This window comes from Littorina saxatilis, linkage group LG16, assembly GCF_037325665.1.
Source record: "Littorina saxatilis isolate snail1 linkage group LG16, US_GU_Lsax_2.0, whole genome shotgun sequence".
Classification (NCBI taxonomy): Eukaryota; Metazoa; Mollusca; class Gastropoda; order Littorinimorpha; family Littorinidae; genus Littorina; species Littorina saxatilis.
Window position 1 is genome coordinate 7,100,850 of NC_090260.1, and position 26,196 is coordinate 7,127,045.

Sequence of the window (26,196 nt, forward strand, 5' to 3'; positions counted from 1 at the left end):
CAGAACAAGACTACGGGTCCACGAAAGAACCACAAGCAGTCTAATTCCACAGACAGGAAATGCTACCGATGTGGAAAGGCCCACAAAGCAACAGACTGCCCTACAAAGAAGCCAAATGCCGATACTTTGACGTCACAGGACATTTGGAAGCTGTCTGTAGAAAAAACAACATCAGAATCGGGAACGACATTCCCAGGCTTCCGTGAAGAGAGTCACGAAAGCAGAGCTTGTCAAAGCGATCCTCGGTGAAGTTCCCCAAGATACTCCTTGGTTGGATGTACCCATAACAATCCAGGACCGACAGTTCACCATGGAACTGGACACCGCAACTACGGATAATTTTGTTTCTCTTCCGGTCTGGAGACAACTAGGAAAACCGAAGCTGGATGACGTCACACATCGTTACGAGTCTGCCAGCAAGCACGACCTGCCCGTGCTGGGAACTTTCATGGGCCAAACCAAGGATCCAGTGACTGGTAAGCAAAGCTCAATTCCGTACATCGTCACCAAGATCCCTCATCTGAATCTGCTAGGACGCAACGCAATCCAGACTCTGGGAATTTCTGTGGACAATGCTCTAGGACTGAGGAGCATAGAGAGTCACGCAAAGAGTGAGGGTGCAAAACCTACGCATCCAGCGACCTCCAACGCGCCTTATGCTGCCCTGCAACGAGATTGTCACAGACTGTCTGATAAATTCCCAAATCTCTTCAAACAAGAATTGGGATGTCTCAAGGACTTCGAACTGGACGTGAAGTTCAAGTCTGATGCGAAGCCGGTTTTTCACAAGGCACGTCCGGTACCTTTCGCTCTTCGTGATGACTTCGCCAAAGGCTACGAAGAAGGCATCGCCAAAGGAGTCTGGAAGCCAGTCCAGTTCAACGAATACGGAACGCCAGTGGTACCAATTCGTAAGGCACAAACCTCGGGCACCCTGAAGCCCAAGCTACGGATCTGTGGTGACTACTCAGTGGGCATCAATGATCAGCTTGAAGATCACCGTCATCCAATGCCACTCCCAGAGGAACTGATGCAGAAGCTAGGAGGTGGATTCGGATACACCAAGATCGATCTTGCTGATGCCTACAACCAGATCAAGCTGGCACCAGAGAGTCAACGCAGGCTAGCCCTCAGCACTCACCGTGGGGTACTCCTGCAGCAACGACTTCCTTTCGGGATAAAGTCAGCACCTGGTTACTTTCAAGAGATCATGGAAAACCTGACCTGTGATCTACCTGGTGTTGCCGTCTTCCAAGATGATATACTCATCAGCGGGAAGGACACCAACGACCACCTGAGCAACCTGGAACGTTTGCTCACTCGTCTGAACGACAAAGGACTCAGATGTCGTCGTGAAAAGTGCAAGTTCGCACAAGCCAGTGTGGAATACCTTGGACATACCTTATCGGCCGAAGGGATCTCCAAAGGATCGAAGGTCGAGGCAGTTTTGAAAATGCCTGCCCCTACGGACGTCTCAAGCTTGAAGTCTTTCTTGGGCTCAGTTCAGTTTTACGGGAAGTTCATCCCTTACCTGGCCAGCATGGCAGAGCCGCTCTACCGCCTTACGAAGAAGGCGAACCCCTGGAAGTGGGGAGATGAGGAACAGGCAGCATTTGAACAGTTGAAAAATGTGCTTTCCTCGGATCAAGTTCTGGTACACTTCGATCCAAACAAGACTTTGGGACTAGCTTGTGACGCGTCCAACGTTGGAATTGGAGCAGTCCTGTTTCATCGCTATCCAGATGGAAGCGAGCGCCCAATCGCCAACGTGTCCAAGACTCTCACGGCTGCAGAAAGGAACTGCAGCCAAATCCACAAGGAAGCCCTGGCCATCATCTTTGGCTTGCGGAAGTTCTACCAGTATCTCTACAGACGTCAGTTCATACTGGTGACAGATCATAAGCTGCTGACATCACTGTTCGGACCGAAGAAAGGGACTCCACTGCTCGCAGCTAACAGACTAGCTCGGTGGGCCCTGTGGCTGAACCAGTTCAACTACACCATCGAGTACCGGAAAACAGCGGATCATGGCAATGCAGATGCCCTTAGTTGCTTGCCATACGGAGATGACATCGACTTCGACAGGGAGGAAAGTGGTGAAGACATGGACATGGTGTGTGCCATCAAGGTTCTCAGTCTTCAAGTCCAGCCTGTGGATGCCAATATCCTCCGTCAAGAGTCAGGAAAAGATCCAGTGATATCTACTGTGATGCGCTACGTCCGTGAAGGCTGGCCACCAAAGAACGCTGAGATCAATGAAAATGTCAACAATTTCCGGAAGTTGTCGGACTCTCTCAGTATCTGCCACGGATGCCTCGTCCATGGATCGAGAGTGGTGATTCCACAGAGCCTGCAGTCCAAGATCCTTGATCTGCTGCATCTCGGACACTTCGGCATGGAACGCATGAAACAGTTGGCAAGAACTGCTGTTTACTGGCCCGGTATCGATGCTGCTATTGAGATGGCTACTCGACGATGTGACTCGTGCGGTGAACATCAGAACAAGCCATCCAAGCCTCCAGTTCATTTTTTTTCTTTCATTGTCGTTACTTTATTGTCCCATCGCTGGGAAATTCGGGTCGCTTCCTCCCAGTGGAAAGCTAGCAGCAACGGAGTCGCGCTACCCAGGTGTCTGCGTGTTTAGGTGTATTCAGCCACCTGCACTTATGGCAGAATGACCAAGGTCTTTTACGTGCCATTGTGATGACACGGGGGTGGAACATGGCTTCCGTCTCTGGGTCTGCACATAAAGTTGACCCGTGTCCGCCCCGGCCCGAATTCGAACCTGCGACCTTTCGATCACAAGTCCAGTGCTCTACCAACTGAGCTACCTGGCCCCATGGATGCTACCAGAAAAGCCGTGGAGCCGCTTACACCTGGACCATGCAATCAACTTCATGGGTAGAGACTGGCTGGTGATCACGGATGCTTACTCTAAGTATCCATGCATTCATCCTACGTCATCCACGTCCTCTAGAGCCACTCTAGACCTGCTGGAAGAAGATTTTGCTCATTTTGGATTGCCTCACACGCTGGTCACTGACAACGCGCTGACCTTCACTTCTGAAGAATTTCAGAGCTGGTGCAAGGAACGGGGGATCACGCACCTGACAGGGGCACCATATCATCCTGCTACCAATGGAGCCGCCGAACGTTTGGTGCAGACATTCAAACAAGCACTGAGAAAATCTTCTTTGCCACCGAAGCGTGCTCTTCAAGAGTTCTTGATGCAGTACCGGAGAACGCCGACATCCTGTGGTTTCTCTCCGAATTCCAGGCAGTTACGGACAAGGATCGACACTCTGCTGCCCTCGCCAGCCCACATCGCTCAGGGCAAGCAATCCAAGGAGGCATCCAAGTCTCAGATGACTCCAGACTTGAAAGCTGTCGTCAAGGTAACCAGACAGTACAAGGCCGGAGATCCTGTGTATGCTCTGTACCATGGACCTCGCCGAGACAAACAACCCCGATGGGTACCAGCAGTCATCAAGAAGTCTCTGGGTACTCGCTGCTTCAACGTTATGGTCATTCCTCATGGTCCAGTATGGAGACGACACTGGAAACAGCTACAGCCACGCTACACCACTGAGGAAGACAATGAACCTGGTGAGGAAGTGGACACTGTTTCTGAACTTGTAACAGATCACCCCATGGAGATCTTGGAAACTGTGCCACAAACTCGGAGACAGACCAAACCCAAAGGTACTCCATCCGTTCCAGAGTATGGACCAGACAACCCAAGACGGTCAAAGAGAACACGCAAACCCACAGAGAGACTTTGCTGTTGATGCTTGAGGAGTAGCATCAGTTTAGGTGGGGAGGTGTTGTGGAGATCGCTAGATACCACTGGAATCGAATGGAAGGATAAAGAACATTATGGAACTTACTTTGATGTAGTGCGTAGTCACTCATGACGTAAGCGTAGACGCTCATGGGACAGACGGAACTGGGTAGATCTAACCAGATTAGTGTCAATGTTTCCCAAATATTCTGGTATGTCCATTACCTATATAAGTAGGGCTGCGCACACATATTGTTGCTCTTTACCAGTCTTGCACTTGTTCTTTCTTACACTGTGCTGAGAGATATTGTCACCGTTGTTCCAGCTGTTAATAAATCTACAGAACCTACACTACTCGTGTCTCCTTTGCGACTGAGAGTGGCGAAAGGAAAAACACGACATTTACAGAGGTAAAGAAGCAGAGGGGGGAATAATGTAAACTCCATTGTAAGCGCCCAAATGCACATTATCTCACATGAACTGAAACTGATGTCTCGACATCTGCTGGAGTTTAATCGCCATTAGAAGCGCGTGTGTAGCCCACAGAGAAATCACAACACTGACCAAAGTCATGAAATAAAACATTTGTAGTCAGTTCATTTGCACTGATCAAAGTCATGGAATAAAATATCTGTAGTCAGTTCATTTGCACTGATCAAAGTCATGAAATAAAACATATGTAGTCAGTTCATTTGCTCTGATCAAAGTCATGAAATAAAACATATGTAGTCAGTTCATTTGCCCTGATCAAAGTCATGAAATAAAACATATGTAGTCAGTTCATTTGCACTGATCAAAGTCATGAAATAAAACATATGTAGTCAGTTCATTTGCACTGATCAAAGTCATGAAATAAAACATATGTAGTCAGTTCATTTGCTCTGATCAAAGTCATGAAATAAAACATATGTAGTCAGTTCATTTGCACTGATCAAAGTCATGAAATAAAACATATGTAGTCAGTTCATTTGCTCTGATCAAAATCATGAAATAAAACATATGTAGTCAGTTTATTTGCTCTGATCAAAGTCATGAAATAAAACATATGTAGTCAGTTCATTTGCTCTGATCAAAGTCATGAAATAAAACATATGTAGTCCGTTCATTTGCTCTGATCAAAGTCATGAAATAAAACGTCTGTAGTCAGTTCATTTGCTCTGATCAAAGTCATGAAATAAAACATATGTAGTCAGTTCATTTGCACTGATCAAAGTCATGAAATAAAACATATGTAGTCAGTTCATTTGCTCTGATCAAAGTCATGAAATAAAACATATGTAGTCAGTTCATTTGCTCTGATCAAAGTCATGAAATAAAACATATGTAGTCCGTTCATTTGCTCTGATCAAAGTCATGAAATAAAACGTCTGTAGTCAGTTCATTTGCTCTGATCAAAGTCATGAAATAAAACATATGTAGTCAGTTCATTTGCACTGATCAAAGTCATGAAATAAAACATATGTAGTCAGTTCATTTGCTCTGATCAAAGTCATGAAATAAAACATATGTAGTCAGTTCATTTGCTCTGATCAAAGTCATGAAATAAAGCATATGTAGTCAGTTCATTTGCTCTGATCAAAGTCATGAAATAAAACATATGTAGTCAGTTCATTTGCACTGATCAAAGTCATGAAATAAAACATATGTAGTCAGTTCATTTGCTCTGATCAAAGTCATGAAATAAAACATATGTAGTCAGTTCATTTGCACTGATCAAAGTCATGAAATAAAACATATGTAGTCAGTTCATTTGCTCTGATCAAAATCATGAAATAAAACATATGTAGTCAGTTCATTTGCTCTGATCAAAGTCATGAAATAAAACATATGTAGTCAGTTCATTTGCACTGATCAAAGTCATGAAATAAAGCATATGTAGTCAGTTCATTTGCTCTGATCAAAGTCATGAAATAAAGCATATGTAGTCAGTTCATTTGCTCTGATCAAAGTCATGAAATAAAACATATGTAGTCAGTTCATTTGCACTGATCAAAGTCATGAAATAAAGCATATGTAGTCAGTTCATTTGCTCTGATCAAAGTCATGAAATAAAGCATATGTAGTCAGTTCATTTGCTCTGATCAAAGTCATGAAATAAAACGTCTGTAGTCAGTTCATTTGCTCTGATCAAAGTCATGAAATAAAACGTCTGTAGTCAGTTCATTTGCACTGATCAAAGTCATGAAATAAAACATATGTAGTCAGTTCATTTGCTCTGATCAAAGTCATGAAATAAAGCATATGTAGTCAGTTTATTTGCTCTGATCGAAGTCATGAAATAAAACGTCTGTAGTCAGTTCATTTGCTCTGATCAAAGTCATGAAATAAAACGTCTGTAGTCAGTTCATTTTCACTGATCAAAGTCATGAAATAAAACATATGTAGTCAGTTCATTTGCTCTGATCAAAGTCATGAAATAAAACATATGTAGTCAGTTCATTTGCACTGATCAAAGTCATGAAATAAAACATATGTAGTCAGTTCATTTGCACTGATCAAAGTCATGAAATAAAACATATGTAGTCAGTTCATTTGCTCTGATCAAAGTCATGAAATAAAACATATGTAGTCAGTTCATTTGCTCTGATCAAAGTCATGAAATAAAACATATGTAGTCAGTTCATTTGCACTGATCAAAGTCATGAAATAAAACATATGTAGTCAGTTCATTTGCTCTGATCAAAGTCATGAAATAATACATATGTAGTCAGTTCATTTGCTCTGATCAAAGTCATCTAAGGGGAGTAAGGTGTATGTCAGCGTATTCAAACAAAAATTCGTTCACGCGATCCTTCAAGGTCGAGCTTTGTAATGATCATATGAGTCTCCCAAATGTGTGTCACGTGTTGTGCTGGCTATCCAGACCGATGATGATGATGATGATGATGATGATGATGATGATGATGATGATGATGATGATGATGATGATGATGATGATGATGATGATGATGATGATGATGATGATGATGATGATGATGATGATGATGATGGATGATGGATGATGGATGATGATGGATGATGATGATGATCACGACGATGATGGTGGTGGTGGAGATGGTGGTGGTGATGATGATGATGATGATGATGATGATGATGATGATGATGATGATGATGATGATGATGATGATGATGATGATGATGATGATGATGATGATGATGATGATGATGATGATGATGCAGAGACGTGCCCCAGAAAGGACGCGGTGCACTGGTGTGACTACCAAACGTTCCACCCAGAGGTCAAGTGCCCCAACGGAACCGACAACTGGTACTCGAGACAGTGCCCTCTGCGCTGTGGTGTCTGCCCCGGTTAGTTCCCATCTTGTTACTGGACTCAATGTTTTAACATGGACGGGGGATCGAGACGAGGGTCGTGGGGTATGTTATGTGTGTGTGTGTGTGTGTGTGTGTGTGTGTGTGAGTGTGTGTGTGTTGTGTGTGTGTGTGAGTGTGTGTGTGTGATGTCAAGTCAGGTGTTTTATTCCACACGTGTGTGTTGCTACATGATACAGGTGTGTTTGATATCAAGCCAGGTGTTTCATTCCAGACCCGTGTCCAGACACAGTGTGCGAGCACCAAGGCAAGGTGGACCCGGAGACCTGTAAATGCACCTGCAACCCGAGCTTCAAAGGCGACCGGTGCGGTAAGTCTGTTAAACCCATTGTCACAAAGATGTGAGTAGCATATTTGTGAGGTGAAACCACGTCGTGTTTTTAACCTCCCTAAATAGCGAAGGGCGATGCGCAGCTGACCGGTGAGGCGTTATCTCGGGTTTGTTGCGTTGCACGAGAAAACCATAGCTTGAGATGAGCTGTGTTTTGAGACTTGTAGCTGGTCTGGGGTAAATAACGACACAGCGTTTGAGATTTTCAACCGGGAAGGTTGTCGGCGCGTGTCAGACTTGTTCTGGGAACAAGTACTCTTTCAAGAGACGGGTCTCTTAAGGTAAATGATATACTATGTTGTATATTATTGACGTTGGAATACATAGCTGGAGTGTAAAGGTTAGTGTATACAAAGTGCACCAAATCTTAGTGTGAAGCTTTGAGAGAATTCTTGATGTAATTGTATCACGGTTTTTCATGGGGAATTTCTTGAACATAATTGCTACGCATTTATGTTATGTTTAAGACGGTCATGCTTTGTAGGGGGAGGGTTATTCATAGATTAAGTGTTAGTTGGATATTGAATGTGGACGGAATGTGAACGTAGAATGAACGAGAATGTATGAGTGGTACATGAACGTTTGGCAGAAGAGATGGTTTTAGAGAATGTTGTATTAAGACTTGGTTAAATTCTTTAGGAGTTTCCATGAGGAGTTTCCATGGCGTGTACTAGGGAGGGTCCTTACACGGGAGAAGCGCGGGACGATGGTGGACTACATCGGCGCAGATGACTAGACGAGGGGAGTCTTCATCGTTACCGGTCGTGGCTGACGACGGTTGCTTACGCTAATGGCGGAAGGGTTTCTCGGGGAGAAACGTGAAAGGGGTGTGTTGGCACCAACGGTGGAAGGTGTGTGTTGGCACCTACAATGAGAGTTTTGGGAATTCATTATTCTGCGATACAAGGAAGTGAACTGGCGACATGCAGTGAGCCGTGATTCGAACTCGTGAGTGTCTGTCGGTGCCTTCTTTTGTGCGTTAATCTATATTTGAGAAAGTAATTTTATAATATGTATTTACATGCATTGAGTGAAAGCTGAGAGGTTGTGTGAACTGTGTGTCGAAAAGTTGATTTGTATTGATGTGTTTGAAGTGAAGAAGTATGTTATGTTTTTGGTTGAGGAAATAATAAGCCTGCATCCTCCCAAATTCTGTTTTTGAAGTGTTTGGTGTGAAAAGGGTAGAGACAGTGCAATAGGGCAGAACACGTACATTTATTTCACATGCAAACCACTTTATGACACCCATCCAAAACACATTGCACCCAGTTTAGTACACCAACTGAAGCATTCATTCCCGTGTCATTTCATCTTGTGCTTTGTCTGCCATTAAAGTTCCTGCACTTGGTTATTAGGCACAACAAAGATTGCTTTTACGGGGGTGTCACGATTTCAGTGACACGTTTGAGAAAGAAACTCTTTGTTGGGCGCCTTTCTCAAATTGCAACGTAATGCGCCTGTTGCTGGCAGCCGCATTGCGAAAAGGTTCTGCTAAACCTTCACGAAATTCACGTGGACACCGTGCGGGCTCATATGGGGTGATTCTTCGCTCACGGTTAAAAACACGTGTTCCGGGCATGCTATACCTGCGTTTGGTAGGCGACCAGTGATTGGTCAGGAAGATCGCTTGGCTTGGGGAAGCGACTGCCGATTGATCAGGGAGATCACATGGTCTTTATTTCTTTTCTACAAGCTGGGCAGACGAGAGGTCTGGGGTATTGCTCTGTCAACTAAGATTTGGAGGATTCCAACGCGTTGAAAGACTGGTTTAGGTCTACCAACGGGCTTCTGATGTTAGTTCCATACACAGAAGGCTCAGGACAGAGGGATTTGGCTACATATTTTCGCTGACGAGCGGGAGCCAAATATTCAAGCGGTTTGCTTGGGAGAGCTGCGTTCCACGAGCTGTTGAGGTAATTAGCCGTTACTTTACGCTGGTGACCGGCCTATGGCTGTGAAATGTAAACTCTGTTTTGTTTCTCCATGATAGCGTATAACTTGCTCATTATAACGCTAAATTGTAATCTGTATATGGTTTTTGCAGATATGGAGAGGCGGAGAAAATGTCTTGAGTTGTTATTAAAAGTCTATCCTTGCAGGTACCACGTGCTCGCTGAAGGGGGAAGTTAGATTATGTTTAAAGGTGGTAAAAGGGGGATTGTTGGCATGGTCACTGCACCAATTGCTCTTGTTTCAGCTTGTTGCTGGTTGACGCCGCTTGTTGCTGGTTGTTGCTGTACGTTTGCTGGACGTTTGCTACCTGGCTGCTACCTGTTTGCTGTTGAAGACGGGCTACACTGTTGCTGTCCTTTGCTGTACGGTTGCTGTTCTACGGCTGTTACTGGTGTTGCTCCAACTTTCACCTGCGTTTCATCGAATGGACCCTGGCTACACCGAGAGTTGAGTGCACCCATGCGAAAACGCCCCCCACCTTGTCATCTTTCTAACCCTTTATGACGAACTTTGAGTTGTGACAACGTGGAGTGTGTAACGATAGCATTCGTGTTCTGTGTGTTGTGGGCATTGGTGTTCGTGAGTCCTTGCGTAAAGCACACAAAAGGCACAGCAGGTTCAAGATGACAGTTAGTTTATTCCGCCATAGATCAAGAGAGAGCAGCCCATACGCATGCGCGATCATGACCTACATTTCATGACGTCATATTCATGCGCGTGTACATAGTCTCGGCCATGTGCTCGCAGGCACAGTAAACTAATACATACTCTCGTAACATCCCCTTTTCTCTAAAGAAAATGAAAAGAAGATAACTCAGCAAATTCAACCTTTCAATTAAGAATACTCTGCATGAACACCATTATCCGTAGAGTTAGTACAAATGCATTACTGTTTCACTTTAGCACTTGTTTCGAAACTTGTTATCATTAATACAATGTCATTTTCTAACTTGTCACAAACTCAAATACAACAAAAACAACCGGTCACTTGTATTTGCCTTTGTGGCCTCTTCTTAGTCCATATTATGTCCAGAAAACAACATAAACATACTACAAAATAAAACAGTCAACATAACACAGTTGGACATGTCTTCTGTCACTGAGTCTCAGCTAATTGCAGTAGTCTTTCAGGTATGCTGGAGTTTTGAGGGTTCTGCCTCTCGATGAACAGGTAGGTTGTGTTTGTTGCTTGTGTGACTGTGCTGTGTTCTCTTTTATTTGTTGCTCTTCTGTGATTTTTTCTTTGGCCTGTTCTTTTTTATTTGTTTCTTTCTGACCCGTTTTTTCTGTTGTTTCTTTTTGAATTTCTTCCTGTGGTTCTGTTGTTTTGTTCTGCGAAACATTGCTTTTGACTTCTGAGTTTTTGTGACTCTCTAGTGACATGTCATTCATGCGTCTCAATCTGTCATTTTCCTGGAGTTTTGCGTTTGTTTTTTCAGCAGGTGTGTTCACTGATTCGCATGTGGGTCGGAGTTGCCTTCTGTTGTGCCTGTATTCACGACCATCTTCTGTGCGAAGTTTATATGACCTAACATCAACTTGATGTTCGACCTTTGCTTTCACCCACTGTTGGCCTAGTTTGACTCTGACTGTTTGTCCAGGCTTGATTGTTTCTAATTCAGCTGTACCTCTGTTGTAGTACTTTGCTTGTTTTTCTTTGCGGTTGATGAGTTTTTTCTGAACCTCACGACATGTTTGTGGTTTAAGCAATGTTCTTGCTGTTGGAACTCTCGTTCTAGTTCTGCGACTGAACAATCTTTGGTTAGGAGACGTTTCCATGGTTTCTGATGGAGTGTTCCTGAGCTCTAGCAAAGCTAAATATGGGTCTGACTTGCTCTCTAGTGTTTTCTTCATCAGTGTTTTTGCTTGCTTGACTGCGTTCTCGGCTTTCCCATTGGATTGTGGGTAGTATGGTGAGCTTGTAATGTGTTCTAATTCCCATTTGATTGTGGGTAGTATGGTGAGCTTGTAATGTGTTCTAATTCCCATTTGATTGTGGGTAGTATGGTGAGCTTGTAATGTGTTCCCGGCTTTCCCATTTGATTGTGGGTAGTATGGTGAGCTTGTAATGTGTTCTAATTCCCATTGGATTGTGGGTAGTATGGTGAGCTTGTAATGTGTTCCCGGCTTTCCCATTTGATTGTGGGTAGTATGGTGAGCTTGTAATGTGTTCCCGGCTTTCCCATTGGATTGTGGGTAGTATGGTGAGCTTGTAATGTGTTCCCGGCTTTCCCATTGGATTGTGGGTAGTATGGTGAGCTTGTAATGTGTTCTCGGCTTTCCCATTTGATTGTGGGTAGTATGGTGAGCTTGTAATGTGTTCTCGGCTTTCCCATTGGATTGTGGGTAGTATGGTGAGCTTGTAATGTGTTCCCGGCTTTCCTATTGGATTGTGGGTAGTATGGTGAGCTTGTAATGTGTTCTCGGCTTTCCCATTTGATTGTGGGTAGTATGGTGAGCTTGTAATGTGTTCCCGGCTTTCCCATTGGATTGTGGGTAGTATGGTGAGCTTGTAATGTGTTCCCGGCTTTCCCATTTGATTGTGGGTAGTATGGTGAGCTTGTAATGTGTTCCCGGCTTTCCCATTTGATTGTGGGTAGTATGGTGAGCTTGTAATGTGTTCCCGGCTTTCCCATTGGATTGTGGGTAGTATGGTGAGCTTGTAATGTGTTCCCGGCTTTCCCATTTGATTGTGGGTAGTATGGTGAGCTTGTAATGTGTTCTCGGCTTTCCCATTTGATTGTGGGTAGTATGGTGAGCTTGTAATGTGTTCTCGGCTTTCCCATTTGATTGTGGGTAGTATGGTGAGCTTGTAATGTGTTCCCGGCTTTCCCATTGGATTGTGGGTAGTATGGTGAGCTTGTAATGTGTTCCCGGCTTTCCCATTGGATTGTGGGTAGTATGGTGAGCTTGTAATGTGTTCCCGGCTTTCCCATTGGATTGTGGGTAGTATGGTGAGCTTGTAATGTGTTCTCGGCTTTCCCATTTGATTGTGGGTAGTATGGTGAGCTTGTAATGTGTTCCCGGCTTTCCCATTTGATTGTGGGTAGTATGGTGAGCTTGTAATGTGTTCTAATTCCCATTGGATTGTGGGTAGTATGGTGAGCTTGTAATGTGTTCTCGGCTTTCCCATTTGATTGTGGGTAGTATGGTGAGCTTGTAATGTGTTCTAATTCCCATTGGATTGTGGGTAGTATGGTGAGCTTGTAATGTGTTCTCGGCTTTCCCATTTGATTGTGGGTAGTATGGTGAGCTTGTAATGTGTTCTAATTCCCATTGGATTGTGGGTAGTATGGTGAGCTTGTAATGTGTTCCCGGCTTTCCCATTGGATTGTGGGTAGTATGGTGAGCTTGTAATGTGTTCTAATTCCCATTGGATTGTGGGTAGTATGGTGAGCTTGTAATGTGTTCTCGGCTTTCCCATTTGATTGTGGGTAGTATGGTGAGCTTGTAATGTGTTCTCGGCTTTCCCATTTGATTGTGGGTAGTATGGTGAGCTTGTAATGTGTTCCCGGCTTTCCCATTTGATTGTGGGTAGTATGGTGAGCTTGTAATGTGTTCTAATTCCCATTGGATTGTGGGTAGTATGGTGAGCTTGTAATGTGTTCTCGGCTTTCCCATTTGATTGTGGGTAGTATGGTGAGCTTGTAATGTGTTCTCGGCTTTCCCATTTGATTGTGGGTAGTATGGTGAGCTTGTAATGTGTTCTCGGCTTTCCCATTGGATTGTGGGTAGTATGGTGAGCTTGTAATGTGTTCTCGGCTTTCCCATTTGATTGTGGGTAGTATGGTGAGCTTGTAATGTGTTCTCGGCTTTCCCATTTGATTGTGGGTAGTATGGTGAGCTTGTAATGTGTTCTCGGCTTTCCCATTGGATTGTGGGTAGTATGGTGAGCTTGTAATGTGTTCTCGGCTTTCCCATTTGATTGTGGGTAGTATGGTGAGCTTGTAATGTGTTCTCGGCTTTCCCATTTGATTGTGGGTAGTATGGTGAGCTTGTAATGTGTTCTCGGCTTTCCCATTGGATTGTGGGTAGTATGGTGAGCTTGTAATGTGTTCCCGGCTTTCCCATTTGATTGTGGGTAGTATGGTGAGCTTGTAATGTGTTCCCGGCTTTCCCATTGGATTGTGGGTAGTATGGTGAGCTTGTAATGTGTTCTAATTCCCATTTGATTGTGGGTAGTATGGTGAGCTTGTAATGTGTTCCCGGCTTTCCCATTGGATTGTGGGTAGTATGGTGAGCTTGTAATGTGTTCTAATTCCCATTGGATTGTGGGTAGTATGGTGAGCTTGTAATGTGTTCCCGGCTTTCCCATTTGATTGTGGGTAGTATGGTGAGCTTGTAATGTGTTCTAATTCCCATTGGATTGTGGGTAGTATGGTGAGCTTGTAATGTGTTCCCGGCTTTCCCATTGGATTGTGGGTAGTATGGTGAGCTTGTAATGTGTTCTAATTCCCATTTGATTGTGGGTAGTATGGTGAGCTTGTAATGTGTTCTAATTCCCATTTGATTGTGGGTAGTATGGTGAGCTTGTAATGTGTTCTAATTCCCATTGGATTGTGGGTAGTATGGTGAGCTTGTAATGTGTTCTAATTCCCATTTGATTGTGGGTAGTATGGTGAGCTTGTAATGTGTTCTAATTCCCATGCTTCTGCGAAGTCATGAAACTTTTGTGAACTGAACGGTGGCCCGTTGTCTGTGATCATGCGCTCCGGAATGCCATGTCTTGCCAAATGCGACTTGAGTTTGTAGATGACTTCTTCCGCTGTTTTGTTTTCTAGCCTGTCTATCTCAAAGAAGTCTGAATAGTAGTCAACCAGGACCACATACGACTTGCCGTTGAAGTCCATCAGGTCGCATCCTACCGTTTCCCAAGGTCGTTCTGGAATCGGGTGTGTGATCATTGGCTCTTTTGTCTGGTTTCGTTGGAACGTTTGACACGTTGCACACTGACGCACCAGGTTCTCCATGTCGGTGTTGAGTCCTGGCCAGTATACCACTTCCCTGGCTCTTCTCATACAGCCTTGGATTCCTGTATGTGCTTGATGGAGTAGCTGGAGGATCTTCTCCCGCTTCTTCTCTGGCACCACTATCCTCTCTCCCTTGAAGATGAGTCCATTCTGTGCGGACAGCTCTTCCCTGAATGGAAAATATGCCTGAAGGTTGAGTGGTACTTTTCGGCGTTCTTCTGGCCATCCCGACTGTATCAGGTTCATCAGCGTTGCCATATCTGGGTCTTCTTTTGTCGCTGATTGCAGTTCTATCATCCGGCTTTCTGACACTGCAATGTGAACTGCCATGTCGATGCTTTCGACCTCTCTTTCAAACTCCGTCTGAAAGATTTCTTCTCTGTCTGTGCTTCCTCTTCCTTGTGACCCTGCTTTCACGGCTGTGCTAAGTGTGTCTGCAAGATACATCTCTGTACCCTTCTTGTACACTAGACTGTACTGATACTTCTGTGTTCTCAGTAGCATCCTCTGCAATCTCTTTGGTGCTGATAGAAGGCTCTTCTTGTGTATTGGAATGAGCGGTTTGTGGTCTGTCTCGACCTCAATTTGTCGTCCATACACGTATCTCTCGAAGCGTTCCAGTCCGAAGACAATCGCTAGCATTTCTTTCTCAATTTGAGCGTAGTTGCGCTCAGTTTCTGTCAATGCTCTTGAGGCGTATTGGACTGGTTGTCCATCTGCAAGGAGACAAGCTCCTAGTCCAAACTCAGATGCGTCACACTGGAGTGTGATTTCTGCATTTTGATCGAAGAATCGTAGCACTGGTGGTTCTGACAGCACTTTCTTGATCTCTTCGAGCGCTCTTCCATGGACGTCGTTGTCCCATCTGAAGTTGTTCTTCTTTTTCACCAATTCTCTCAATGGTGTAGCGATTTCTGACAGGTTGGGGCAGAACTTCTGCAGGTAACCCACTATTCCTAGTAGGCGCTGGACTGCTGCTCTGTCTTCTGGAGGCTGAATCTGTTTGACTGCATCAATTTTCTTTGGGTCCGCTTTGAGACCTTCTCTTGAAATGATGTGTCCCAGATATGTCAGTTCCTTCTTCTTGTACTCGACCTTCTCGCGGTTGAGTTTCACCCCTTTCTCCCTGCATCGCAGAAGAAATCTTCTCACGTTTTCATCATGGTTGGCTGACGCAGTTTCATCTGTTTCACCTTTCCCCCAAATGATGAAATCATCATGGACTGCAAAGACACCCGGCAGGCCTTTGACTGCATCGTCGATCCTCCGTTGGAATTCTTCTGGACTTACTGAGACACCAAACGGCATACGTTTCCAGCGAAACTTACCAAATGGAGTTTCAAATGTGGTCAGCATAGAGCTCTCTTCATCCATGACGACATGCCAAAACCCATTTTTAGCATCCATGTGGGTGAAGTATCGTGCTCCGACCATGTCTTCCAACGCATCGTCGATGGTTTTCATCGGGTAGTGGTTACGCTTCAGTGCTTTATTCAGCGGTTTGGGGTCAAAGCATAACCTTGGCTTGCCATTGGACTTCATAGTCACCACCAGACTGTTGACCCAATCTGTTGGTACGTTCACCGGTGTAACAACTCCTAGCTCTTGGAGCCTCTCAAGTTCTCCTTTGACCTTCTCCTTCACTGGACTTGGCCATTTTCTGCACGGTAACTTGACTGGATGGACTGTCTACTACTAGATTCAAATCTCCTTCAAGTCGACCTAGTTCCCCTTCAAAAACATCCTTGAACTCTGACATGACTGTTTTCTGATTGTCTGTGATGACTGCGATGTTCTCTTTGTTGACCGTGACCAACCCCATGTGTTGTATTGCCCTACAACCCAGGATAGACTTGACCTTTCCCTCTACAACAATAAATCTGACTTTGTAGTGACTATTGTTTTTGGGGTTTTCGACTGACAGAATCCTTTTCCCTACAGGCTTCACTACCGACTTGTCATACATCAGCAGTCTTTTGTCACTCTTCTGTAGGTCTGTCAGCTTACTGTCTCCTGTCACTGTCTTGTATGTGTCAACTGAAAAACTGTTGATTGTCGCGCCACTGTCAAGTTGGACAATCACATTTGTCTTGTCTTGTCCAACTAACATTTTGGCATGCACTGACTTTTCTGACTTGTCATCACCATCAACATGAAACACAACAACATCACTATTCTGATCATCATCATCTACCAGCAAAACATCATCAGAGTGTTCATCTTTCTTTCCTGCAATAGAAACACCATTCACATGCAAAACAAGATCATCATCATCAAAGTCATCATCTTCATCGCACACTTCATGTACTGTTTTCCTTTCTTTCAGTTTGCACATCACCGCGAAGTGATTTTTCTTTCCACACATCTTGCACTGCTGACCATAGGCTGGACAATGTTCTTTGCCTTTCTTGTGACTTCGCGCACAATAGGAACACTGTTTACCTTTATGAGAGTCCTCGTTCCCACCTTTCTTGTAGGTTGACTCTGCCGTTCTTCTCATCTTGCCCTTGGTCTTCAGGTGATGAATCTCCTCTGCCGCCATAGACTTCGACTGCTGTGCAGATACTTCATGTACCCGGCACAAGTCAATGCACGTTTTCAGCGTCAACTCCTTCTCCTGAAGAAGCTTGGTACGCACAGCGTCGTCTGCAATCCCCGCGACAATTCGATCACGAAGCATACGATCTCGAAATTGTTCAAAGTTGCACGAACCTGCCAGTTGTCGTAGTGCACCAACGTAGGCGTCGATGGATTCTCCCTTCTCCTGCTTCCTCTGATGGAACTTGTAAGTTTCGTAGGCCTCGCACGTTTCTCCAACGCAGTAGTCAGTGAACTTATTCAGCACACTGTCAATTTTCTTCTCTTGGCCCGCTTCAAACTGGAACCCGTCGAGCACGTCTAGCGCTCCTTCCCCCAAGCATGAAGTAAATACTGCGGTACGGTACTCGTCTTCTTGAGTTTTCAATCTCGACGCAGTTTCGTAGGTGTCCCATGTTCGACGAAACTTCTTCCATGCCCCTTCCAGGTTCGGCACGTTGATTTCGAACTTCGTTGGCAACGGAATTCTTGCTGTCACTTGCCTTTCATTTCTTTGCTGCGCTTCTTCTGCTCTTCTGACACCATGTAACGATAGCATTCGTGTTCTGTGTGTTGTGGGCATTGGTGTTCGTGAGTCCTTGCACACAAAAGGCACAGCAGGTTCAAGATGACAGTTAGTTTATTCCGCAATAGATCAGAGAGAGCAGCCCATACGCATGCGCGATCATGACCTACATTTCATGACGTCATATTCATGCGCGTGTACATAGTCTCGGCCATGTGCTCGCAGGCACAGTAAACTAATACATACTCTCGTAACAGAGTGTTAACGCCTGTACAGGCTAAGACTTTTTACAGAGCAGCTAAGTGTTTTCTAACTTTACACGGTTCAGCGTGTTCTTATTATTTCATAAACTTTAGCTGGCTTTTGTCAGTTGTCTTCATTGTTATGTTTTACGACTTGGTCATAAAACATTGTTGGCTTCACGAGAAGAGGGAGGTGGAGAGTTAGTGTGTATAAACAGACGTCTAGAACTTATACTTTTGTTGTTTCCAACTTTTTTGTGTGACTGCGAGAGTGGATCGTGGTGTGGTTAGTCAGTTAGCAGTAATTGACCGTTTTAGGTCATTCATTTGACCAATAAAAACGTGACAGAGGGTCGAGAATGATGATATAGAAGATGATGATATAGAGGTTGATGATGATGATGATGATGACGCTGCTGCTGCTGCTGCTGTGGCTGCTGCTGCTGATGATGATGACGATGATGATGATGATGATGATGATGATGATGATGATGATGATGATGATGATGATGATGATGATGATGATGATGATGATGATGATGATTATGATGTTACAGAGATCTGTCCGAAAAGGGACAGTGTAGGGAGGTGTGGCTGGAAAACGTTCATCCCGGAAGAGAAGTGTCCCAACGGGTCCAACAACTGGAACACCAAGCACTGCCCCATCCGCTGTGGTGTCTGTCCCGGTGAGTCACTGCCCCATCCCCTGTGGTGTCTGTCCCGGTGAGTCACTGCCCCATCCGCTGTGGTGTCTGTCCCGGTGAGTCACTGCCCCATCTCCTGTGGTGTCTGTCCCGGTGAGTCACTGCCCCATCCCCTGCGGTGTCTGTCCCGGTGAGTCACTGTCCCATCCCCTGTGCTGTCTGTCCCGGTGAGTCACTGCCCCATCCCCTGTGGGGTCTGTCCAGGTGATTCACTGCCCCATCCCCTGTGGGGTCTGTCCAGGTGATTCACTGCCCCATCCCCTGTGGGGTCTGTCCAGGTGATTCACTGCCCCATCCCCTGTGGGGTCTGTCCAGGTGATTCACTGTCCCATCCCCTGTGGTATCTGTCCAGGTGATTCACTGCCCCATCCCCTGTGGGGTCTGTCCAGGTGATTCACTGCCCCATCCCCTGTGGGGTCTGTCCAGGTGATTCACTGTCCCATCCCCTGTGGTATCTGTCCCGGTGAGTCACTGTCCCATCCCCTGTGGTGTCTGTCCCGGTGAGTCACTGTCCCATCCCCTGTGGTATCTGTCCCGGTGAGTCACTGTCCCATCCCCTGTGGTATCTGTCCCGGTGAGTCACTGCCCCATCCCCTGTGGTGTCTGTCCAGGTAAGTCACTGCCCCATCCCCTGTGGTGTCTGTCCAGGTAAGTCACTCCCCCATCCCCTGTGCTGTCTGTCCCGGTGAGTCACTGCCCCATCCCCTGTGGTGTCTGTCCCGGTGAGTCACTGCCCCATCCCCTGTGGTATCTGTCCCGGTGAGTCACTGTCCCATCCCCTGTGGTGTCTGTCCCGGTGAGTCAGTGCCCCATCCCCTGTGGTGTCTGTCCCGGTGAGTCACTGCCCCATCCCCTGTGGTGTCTGTCCCGGTGAGTCACTGCCCCATCCCCTGTGCTGTCTGTCCCGGTGAGTCCCTCCCCCATCCCCTGTGGTGTTTGTCCCGGTGAGTCACTGTCCCTTCCCCTGTGGTGTTTGTCCCGGTGAGTCACTGTCCCATCCCCTGTGGTGTCTGTCCCGGTGAGTCACTGCCCCATCCCCTGTGGTGTCTGTCCCGGTGAGTCACTGTCCCATCCCCTGTGGTGTCTGTCCCGGTGAGTCTCTGTCCCATCCCCTGAGGTGTCTGTCCCGGTGAGTCACTGCCCCATCCCCTGTGGTGTCTGTCCCGGTGAGTCACTGCCCCATCCCCTGTGCTGTCTGTCCCGGTGAGTCCCTCCCCCATCCCCTGTGGTGTTTGTCCCGGTGAGTCACTGTCCCTTCCCCTGTGGTGTTTGTCCCGGTGAGTCACTGCCCCATCCCCTGTGGTGTCTGTCCAGGTGAGTCACTGCCCCATCCCCTGTGGTGTCTGTCTCGGTGAGTTACTGTCCCATCCCCTGTGGTGTCTGTCCCGGTGAGTCTCTGTCCCATCCCCTGTGGTGTCTGTCCCGGTGAGTCACTGTCCCATCCCCTGTGCTGTCTGTCCAGGTGAGTCACTGCCCCATCCCCTGTGCTGTCTGTCCCGGTGAGTCACTGTCCCATCCCCTGTGCTGTCTGTCCCGGTGAGTCACTGCCCCATCCCCTGTGGTGTCTGTCCAGGTGAGTCACTGCCCCATCCCCTGTGGTGTCTGTCCCGGTGAGTCACTGCCCCATCCCCTGTGGTGTCTGTCTCGGTGAGTCACTGCCCCATCCCCTGTGGGGTCTGTCCAGGTGATTCACTGCCCCATCCCCTGTGGTGTCTGTCCCGGTAAGTCACTGCCCCATCCCCTGTGGTGTCTGTCACGGTAAGTCACTGTCCCATCCCCTGTGCTGTCTGTCCCGGTGAGTCACTGCCCCATCCCCTGTGGTATCTGTCCCGGTGAGTCACTGCTCGCTTTCCCACCAAGACATAATTTGACTGGCCAGGGATGGCCAAATCGCAAATTGTTAACTCGCCAGCCGGGCGAGTAACTTCAAGAAGTCACTAGCCCGCCACAAATGTCGCTAACCCGGTAAATACCACACAACAAATTATGAGTGTCATATTTCTTGACACAATTAAAATAGCGGTGATATGACAGGAGCCTCGTTTTCGTTTCTCTAGAACATGCCGTAGATTTTGCAGAGGACTGAATTCTTGCATCTGCAGTGTTAATATGACTTTAAAACTGGAAAGTACAACCAACAGTTTTGCATTCAACCAGAATTGTACCTGGCCAACCGTGGACGATTTGGCAATCTCCTGACTGTGTGCTTGGTTTGTAGAGCCGTGTCCAGACGCCGTGTGTGTGTGTATGTGTGTGTGTGTGTGTGTGTGAGTGTAACTGTGTGCTTGGTTTGTAGAGCCGTGTCCAGACGCCGTGTGTGTGTGTATGTGTGTGTGTCTGTGTGTGTGTGTGTGTGTAACGGTGTGCTTGGCTTGCAGAGCCTTGTCCAGACACCGTGTGCCAGCACCACGGAACGGTCAACCCGGACAAGTGCACGTGCGTGTGTCAACCAGGCATCACCGGTCAGCAGTGCGGTCAGTGTCATTGTCACCATTGTCATCATTGTCACCATTGTCTCCATTGTCACCATCGTCATCACTGTCATCACGGTCACCATTGTCTCCATTGTCACCATCGTCATCATTGTCATCAGTGTCACCATTTTCACCATTGTCATCATTGTCACCACGTGTCATCATTGTCACTATTGTCATCATTGTCATCGATGCATCATTGTCACCACGTGTCATCATTGTCATCATTGTCATCATGTGTCATCATTGTCACCTTTGTCATCACGTGTCATCATTGTCATCATTGTCACCACGTGTCATCATTGTCATCATTGTCACCATTGTCATCATTGTCACCACGTGTCATCATTGTCATCATTGTCACCATTGTCATCATTGTCACCACGTGTCATCATTGTCATCATTGTCATCATTGTCACCATTGTCATCATTGTCACCATTGTCATCATTGTCATCATTGTCATCATTGTCACCATTGTCATCATTGTCACCATTGTCATCATTGTCACCATTGTCATCATTGTCACCATTGTCATCATTGTCATCATTGTCACCACTGTCATCATTGTCATCATTGTCACCATTGTCATCATTGTCATCATTGTCACCACGTGTCATCATTGTCATCATTGTCATCATTGTCATCATTGTCATCATTGTCATCATTGTCATCATTGTCACCACGTGTCATCATTGTCACCATTGTCACCATTGTCATCATTGTCACCATTGTCATCATTGTCATCATTGTCACCACGTGTCATCATTGTCATCATTGTCACCATTGTCATCATTGTCACCTTTGTCATCATTGTCACCTTTGTCATCATTGTCACCATTGTCATCATTGTCATCATTGTCATCATTGTCATCATTGTCACCACGTGTCATCATTGTCATCATTGTCACCACGTGTCATCATTGTCATCATTGTCACCACGTGTCATCATTGTCACCATTGTCATCATTGTCATCATTGTCATCATTGTCATCATTGTCACCATTGTCATCATTGTCACCACGTGTCATCATTGTCACCATTGTCATCATTGTCACCACGTGTCATCATTGTCACCATTGTCATCATTGTCACCATTGTCATCATTGTCATCATTGTCACCACGTGTCATCATTGTCACCATTGTCATCATTGTCATTATTGTCATCATTGTCACCTATGTTATCATTGTCATCATTGTCACCACGTGTCATCATTGTCACCATTGTCATCATTGTCATTATTGTCATCATTGTCACCTATGTTATCATTGTCATCATTGTCACCACGTGTCATCATTGTCATGATGATGATGATGATGATGATGATGATGATGATGATGATGATGATGATGATGATGATGATGATGATGATGATGATGATGATGATGATGATGCCGGTGACGACGACAATGACGGTGATGATGACGATGATGATGATGATGACGATGATAATGACGATGACGAAGATGATGATGATGACGACGATGATGATGATGATGACGATGACGATGATGATGACGAAGATGATGATGATGATGACGACGATGACGAAGACGACGATGATGACGATGACGACAGTGATGATGATAATGACGATGACGATGACGATGACGATGATGATGATGATGATGATGATGATGATGATGATAATAATAATGCAAACTTTTATAGCGCTATTCTAGAAAATTGTCTACTCTTAGCGCTTTACAATACATACATCGACCAAGCATACTATACACGCACAGGCAAAGAAGCCGACCAAACATAACCAACAAACTATACATGCACAGGCAAAGAAAACGACCAAACATACAATACACGCACAGGCAAAGATAACGACCAAACATAAGCAAACATACTATAACCAAACATAACCAACGCGCGCAGGCAAAGAGAACAATCAGCACATATAATTATTACTGACAACTAATAATGCAGGCATACAGTGACAATCCAATACACAGCCTAAGCACAAGAACCACAGTAGGCTTCTATATAAAAACGTGTCAACAGTACTATTTGCACACACACAGAGAGTGCTGACACAAAGCGCAGAAAATGTATATACACGTTATTTTAGGCACTAGGTAGGGGGTGAGGTGGGGCAGGATGGGGTGGGTGGGGAGATGCTGGAGGGGAAATCACTTGCGCTGAAAGAGGTGTGTTTTGAGATTTGTCTTGAATGTAGTGAGAGAATCTGTGTGTCTGAGAGGCAGAGGTAATCTATTCCAGGTCACAGGGGCTTGATAGGCGAAGGACCTCTCGCCACATGTCTTTGTTTGCACTGTGGGGAGTCGGAAGAGTCGAGTGTCGGCGGCGGAGCGAAGCTGACGAGAGGGGGTGTAGAGATTGAGGAGTTCTGACAAGTATTCTGGGGCAGAACCAGAAACGACGGCAAAAGAAAGAGAGGAGAGTTTGTATTCGATCCTTTTAGTGATAGGCAGCCAGTGTAGAGAGTGAAGAAGGGGTGTGGCGTGTTCATACTTGGAAGATTTGAAGACCAGGCGGGCAGCGTTATTTTGGATCCTTTAAAGTCTATCTAAAAGGTACTTAGGGAGACCGGCCAGAAGAGAATTGCAATAATCTATCTTTGAGAGGACTAAAGAACACACTAACGTTTTGGTTGCATCAGTGGTGAGGTAGTGACGGATTGAACTAATCTTGCGCAGCTCTAGATAGGCGGACTTGCAGATGTTAGAGATGTGTTTTTGGAAAGAGAGAGTTGGATCGAGAGTGACGCCAAGGCTGCGGACAGACGGAGAGAAAGAGATAGGTAGTTCGTTGACAGTGAGAGAGGCAGGAAGAGAAGGGTGATTGAGAAATTTCTTGGGACAGGCCAGCATAACTTCGGTTTTGTCACTATTTAACTGGAGTTTGTTCAAAGACATCCAATCACTGAGGTCCGCAATGCAATCCTGTGTCCGAGATACCAGATCGTCAACTTCAGCAAGAGGGGCAGACTGATGAAGCTGTGTATCATCAGCGAAACTCTCGTGCGCCAACGCATGGCGACTGATAACATCGGACACAGGGGAGGCATATAGAACGAAAAGTATGGGGCCAAGCACGGACCCTTGCGGGACACCGTACTGGAGAGCTGAAGGTTGAGATTTGATGCCGTTGACACAAACGGTCTGCGTCCGGTTAGTAAGGTACGAACGAACCCAGGAAAGGGCCAGATCATGAACACCAAAGGAGTGCTGAAGCCTGTGGAGCAGAATTTCGTGGTCTATCGTATCAAATGCGCTAGACAAGTCCAGTAGTGTTAGAATGGAGACCTGATTTTCGTCAAAGCCAAGAAGGATGTCGTTTACAATCTTCAGAAGTGCTGTCTCAGTACTATGGTTTTTCCTGTATGCAGACTGATGAGTGTTGAGAAGCTGGTTTTGCTCTGGGTGAGTGAGAAGTTGTGAAAGGACAATTTTTTCAGTGATTTTTGAAAGGAATGACAAGTTCGAAACGGGCCTAAAGTTTTTCAAGGAATTCTTGTCAAGTGAAGGTTTTTTGATGAGGGGCCTAACTATTGCAGGTTTGAATTCATCTGGGAATGAGCCGGAAGTCAGAGAGTCGTTGATGACGTGAGTGAGGTATGGAAGAAGGTCATCAATACAATCACACAGCAGAGAGGACGGAATGGGGTCAAGCTCGCACGTTTTCGGACTAGCGCCTAAACACACCTTTTTTACAAACTCGCTGGTGACAGGCTCAAAACGCTGCAGAGCTGGACCACAATGCATCCTATCGGCAACCGGTGAAGGCGGGAGAACAGCAGAATCAAGCTTCTCGCGATCTTCGCAGTGAAAATGATGATGATGATAATAGGAATGGAATAATAGTCCGTGAAAAGTAGGATATGCGCCGAAATGGCTTCGATCTGCTGGCCGATGTGAATGCGTGATGTATTGTGTAAAAAAATTCCATCTCACAGGGCATAAATAAATCCCTGCGCCTTGAATATGTGCGAGATATAAATTGCATAAAACTAAAACAAAATTAAAAATTAAAAAAATCCCTGCGCTTAGAACTGTACCCACGGAATACGCGCGATATAAGCCTCATATTGATGATGATGATGATGATGATGATGATGATGATGATGATGATGATGATGATGATGATGATGATGATGATGATGATGATGATGATGATGATGATGATGATACAGAGACCTGCCCGACAAAGGACAACGCAGAATGGTGTACCTACTACTCGTTCAAACCAGACGAGTCCTGCCCCAATAGAACAAACAACTGGTATTCCAAGCAGTGCCCGGTCCGTTGCGGCATGTGCTGAGCGTGACGTCAAGTCGTCCTTGTTCATTGTGTTGAGCGTGACGTCAAGTCGTCCTTGTTCATTGTGCTGAGCGTGACGTCAAGTCGTCCTTGTTCATTGTGTTGAGCGTGACGTCAAGTCGTCCTTGTTCATTGTGCTGAGCGTGACGTCAAGTCGTCCTTGTTCATTGTGCTGAGCGTGACGTCAAGTCGTCCTTGTTCATTGTGTTGAGCGTGACGTCAAGTCGTCCTTGTTCATTGTGCTGAGCGTGACGTCAAGTCGTCCTTGTTCATTGTGCTGAGCGTGACGTCAAGTCGTCCTTGTTCATTGTGCTGAGCGTGACGTCAAATCGTCCTTGTTCATTGTGCTGAGCGTGACGTCAAGTCGTCCTTGTTCATTGTGCTGAGCGTGACGTCAAGTCGTCCTTGTTCATTGTGCTGAGCGTGACGTCAAGTCGTCCTTGTTCATTGTGCTGAGCGTGACGTCAAGTCGTCCTTGTTCATTGTCTCACTGTTGTCTGCCTTTCTGTTCAACGTCAAATAAAGACACTTCTAGCAGTCACGTGACTTGTCTCGTTTTGTTGAGCTCCTCGGGGTCAGGTCGTGGCCTTGACGGGGAAGAGAACAACGCGCACCACAAACACACACACACACACACACACACACACACAGACACACACACACACACACACACACTCACACACACACAGACACACACAGACACACACACACACAGACACACACACACATTCACACACACAGACACACACATGCACACACACACACACACACACACACACATACACAAGCACACAGACAGAGACTCACACACAAACACACACACACAGATACACACACACAGACACACACGCACACAGACACACACACACGCACACACACACACACGCACACATACACAGACACACACACACTCACACACACAGACACACACACACACACACACACACACACACACACACACACACACACACAGAAGCCATATATATATATATATCTATATCCCATGACCTCCC

The 26,196-nt window shown here is 45.9% G+C and overlaps 1 protein-coding gene across 3 annotated transcripts in view; it reads left to right on the forward strand.

The window, feature by feature from the left end:
• Positions 1-25,724, forward strand: part of LOC138950282 (cysteine-rich venom protein Mr30-like) — a 97,300-nt gene extending 71,576 nt beyond the window's left edge. Inside the window, exons 10-14 of one of the 3 annotated variants that reach the window (XM_070322029.1) lie at positions 6,962-7,090; positions 7,329-7,424; positions 18,271-18,399; positions 20,796-20,891; positions 25,057-25,724. In XM_070322029.1, coding sequence (XP_070178130.1) covers positions 6,962-7,090; positions 7,329-7,424; positions 18,271-18,399; positions 20,796-20,891; positions 25,057-25,184 — 578 coding nt within the window. In that variant the 3' untranslated portion in view covers positions 25,185-25,724. Of the gene's footprint in view, positions 1-6,961; positions 7,091-7,328; positions 7,425-18,270; positions 18,400-18,445; positions 18,474-20,795; positions 20,892-25,056 lie in introns of all 3 variants that reach the window. The other 2 variants (XM_070322031.1, XM_070322030.1) reach the window with 2 other exon arrangements.
• Positions 25,725-26,196: the final 472 nt, after the last annotated feature.